This window comes from Antrostomus carolinensis, unplaced genomic scaffold (genome assembly GCF_000700745.2).
Source record: "Antrostomus carolinensis isolate BGI_N321 unplaced genomic scaffold, ASM70074v2 scaffold4670, whole genome shotgun sequence".
Classification (NCBI taxonomy): domain Eukaryota; kingdom Metazoa; phylum Chordata; class Aves; order Caprimulgiformes; family Caprimulgidae; genus Antrostomus; species Antrostomus carolinensis.
In genome coordinates, this window is record NW_010288931.1 from 7,899 (window position 1) to 11,451 (window position 3,553).

Sequence of the window (3,553 nt, forward strand, 5' to 3'; positions counted from 1 at the left end):
GTCAGTCAGTAAACTTCCTAACTAAACTTACTAAGGGTCACATCACGGGGGTAAATTTCATTATCTTTTCAGCTGGTTCTCATTCTAAAGTATCCCATACTTACCTAAACAGTCCTCTCTATTTTGATTAGATTGAAGAGTGAATTTTATTTGTGTTTGTTATTGGCCTACCTTCTTTCTGGTGCTGTTTAATTACAAATCTGTACAATTTAGTACACTTACCTGTTCTTACTCTCATTAGTATGTTCTGTTTTCGTGTGCTCAGAACAGCAAACTTTCTATGCTTTCCCACCTCATAGCATAGAAACTCACTTCCCTTCCCCACCACTGAACAGCTGCCCCCCCAACTATCCAGAAGACAGATCTGTTCACCTGAGGCAGGTCAGTGCTGGAGCAAGATGGCCTTTGGGTGGAGGAAACAAGGAACAGGAGATCATTTTCTTCCTAACTGAAGGTAGATCAAGGATAATACATGTGAAGAGAAGATTCTTACATGGCTGCAAATGCAACCACGTGATGATATTTTAGGGCCAGCCTGGCAGCAGCTGATTTTGCACATGGTCCCTGACTACAGCTGTGTTCCTTTGTTTTCGCAGATTGATTCCATAGGAAATCAAGGGATTAGGAAGTGTTTCAGAAAAATTGTTATAAGGGTTTTTCCAGTCTTAGTGTCATGTGAGTGTTGTTTGGGAGAGAATGTCCTAAGGCTCTCAGGTTTGTAGGGTTTTTTTTTTCCTTCAGTCTGTCCTTATGTAAGCCATGGTTTACATAGTCTCAGTGTGCATCAAGTTAGATAGGTTATTTTCCCTTTTCCAAACCTGTAGAGTTTTGCATTGTTGTGCTCCCAAGATGTTCCATACAGGGGACAACTAGTGGTGGATAAGGAATTCCTTTATTTATTCATAGACTACTTTGAGAACAGCTACTGTAGTCTGTCTTTGGAAAAAGTCATGCAAGTAGGCAATAGAACAACTGAAAAAAAAAATCCTATAGTGACTCCTAAGAGTATTTGGGGAGTTTGAGGAACTGTAAAAATTCCAGTGTCGTAAGTTTGTGGTGAACAGGGAACATATGTGTCATTCAGACTGTTTTAGCCTCAAAGGGCAGATGTGGAAGGATGAAGAAAATGTTGTTTTAATGTAGGGGTATATGAGACACTGGAGTCCAAGCTGTGTCCCATTTGTATGCTGTCCAGTGCTTTCACGTTTCTCCTTCCTGCACAAGTTAGAGGGATGAACACATGTCAGTAACAATGGAATGACTTCTTTCTTTTCCCCTCCTCTTCCCCCTGCTTCTACAGGATTGCCACGAGAAGATTCGTGTTCTTTCTCAGAAAGCAGCTGCTGTTGTGAAACAGGAAGGGGGTGATAATGACTTCATTGCCCGTGTCCAAGCTGATCCTTACTTCAGCCCTATCCATAAACAACTTGAAAGCCTGTTGGATCCCTCCTCCTTCACTGGACGTGCTCCTCAGCAGGTGAAGTAGCAGAAAGAGGCTATGATTTTTACAGGTTGTAATGCAATGTGGTTTTTAATCCTGCATCCTCTTGTGTGCCAGAGAGTACATATTGTGTACCTCTGCCCATACTGCTAAAGCAGACACATTTATCTTGTTCGTTTTCCTTGGATTCCTTGTCTTTCCTTGTGGGCTTCACATTTTTGACCCTGGACATATCAGACTGCTAGGTGTCTGTGTGAAACAGAGACCCCAGTGAGACAAGCAGGTCTGAATGGGGAGAAGACAGGAACCCTTTCTTTTGCTAATTTTCTCTTTCTTGAACAGGTGGCAAAGTTCCTGAAGGAGGAGGTTCGACCAGCGCTGATTCCATACCAAAGCAAGATGGGTGGGAAAATTGAGCTGGCACTTTAGGTGTATTCCCAAAGGTGTATGGGTACAGGAAGATAATAAAAGCCGTATTGAACCAGGTCTGTTTACCGTGTCACATTGTTTTGGTTCTCTACACTATATTTAACCCCCAGAGCTTACAGCCCCCTTGATTCCAGATGGGCTTTTCATTTTTTGTCTGCTATTTAATCAAGCCTCCGTCTATTGTGTGCTGAGTTACTGAGAAACGCTTGATTGTAACAAGGGAACTTTATCACAGTACCTTTCATTGGCCCCTTATAGAGCACTGCCAGCTGTTTAAAAAGCAGTGCCAGGTGCTGCCTGACATACGTGTACAACTTATTTATGGAAGAGTGGGGGTAAGGGAAGCTGAGCCCACTTCTATTTCCATCTTACTCATCTGCTCTTAAACTTTCTCCACAGGTGTCTCAAAAGATGATAAAAGGTTGTTCTAGCTTTCAGAGTACTGTGATTTGGGGAGCAAACAGACCAAAAAATTACAAGAGGACATGGAACTTCCTGGCTCATCAAACTGGTGGTCCTTCAGTGCTCCCTTGCTGGTTTAATTCTGCACCTGTGGCTATTTACAGATGTGGGTTAGGAGCCAGCCATTGTGTTTTACTTTTCCAGGTCCTTGGCTATAGGTGCTCTATCATGAATGGCAGCTGGACTCCAGCATGAGAAAGTCATTCTCTAGTGTAAGCTTTGTCTGATAAGGAAAGAAAAAAGTTTGGGGAATTCATTGGATGCCAGAGAAATTCAAGAGTTTTGGTAGTCTTATTTCTGACCCCGAATATTCCATTTATAATGTCTGTGCTTTACTGGACATTCAGTACTGGACCAAAGTCTTCTCCCTTTGACTTAAAACTGGAATGATTCCTTGACCTCTTCTTCCAGTGTTGCTGCATAACAGCCCATTTATTTTGCTTCAGTGCAATAAAAAGCTCCCTCTTACCTCTGTTGTTTATTCAGGCTCTCAGAGATGACAGGATGAGAACTACTTGATTCTTTTTGAAGTGTGATTCCTGGAGAGAATTAAGAAAAGTAGAACTAATTGAAAGAAGCTATCTGCTCTCCTTGAGGCCATCATAAAGCCATGGATTGCTCTGGCTTTACCTTGCCTGTAGACTATGGCATTCAGAATGTCTCAAACATTTGTGAGTTCTATGGTATTTTGCCTGCTAATGCTATTAACATTTAATTAGCCATCTGTTTGAAAAGGATAATTCTAATTGAACACTGGTAATTTTCAAACTATTACTCAAAGGGATAGCCAAGAGAGAAAACAGATAGATGCAGGAGTCCTCCTTTTTTGGTCCTCTTTCCTCCTTTGTGGGATTACAAAAAACAGCCAACCCTGTGCAGAGAAAGTGAACAGCTAACATCTTTTCTCATCGTCTGGCAATAAATTTTTGTGCCAGGTAGAAGCTGTCAGTTGTGAGACATTGGACTTGTTTTCCTGGAAAGTTTAAAAAAGAGTAACAATGGCATAGAGAAAATGTCACCCTCCTAGAAAACTGTGGCATGATACACAAATCCTTTTGGAGGCTTCTACTCCTCCTTGGAAGAGCTTTATTTTTTCCAGTGGCATTAGCAGAGGCACCAGCCAGAGATGTAGTTCCCTCCTTTCCTTGGTTGTTGGAGTGGGTCACCAAAAAGTGCTTCAGAAGCAGCTCTTCACTAATTTTCGAGGCCGGATCGTTCTTC

General features: G+C 42.0%; 1 protein-coding gene across 1 annotated transcript in view; it reads left to right on the forward strand.

The window, feature by feature from the left end:
* ADSL (adenylosuccinate lyase) overlaps positions 1 to 1,925 on the forward strand; it is a gene marked incomplete at its 5' end in the record, with an annotated part of 9,291 nt that extends 7,366 nt beyond the window's left edge. Inside the window, 2 exons of the mRNA XM_010168137.1 lie at positions 1,301 to 1,477; positions 1,784 to 1,925. Of these exons, the coding sequence (XP_010166439.1) occupies positions 1,301 to 1,477; positions 1,784 to 1,870 (264 nt within the window). The remainder of the gene's footprint in view (positions 1 to 1,300; positions 1,478 to 1,783) is intronic.
* Positions 1,926 to 3,553: the final 1,628 nt, after the last annotated feature.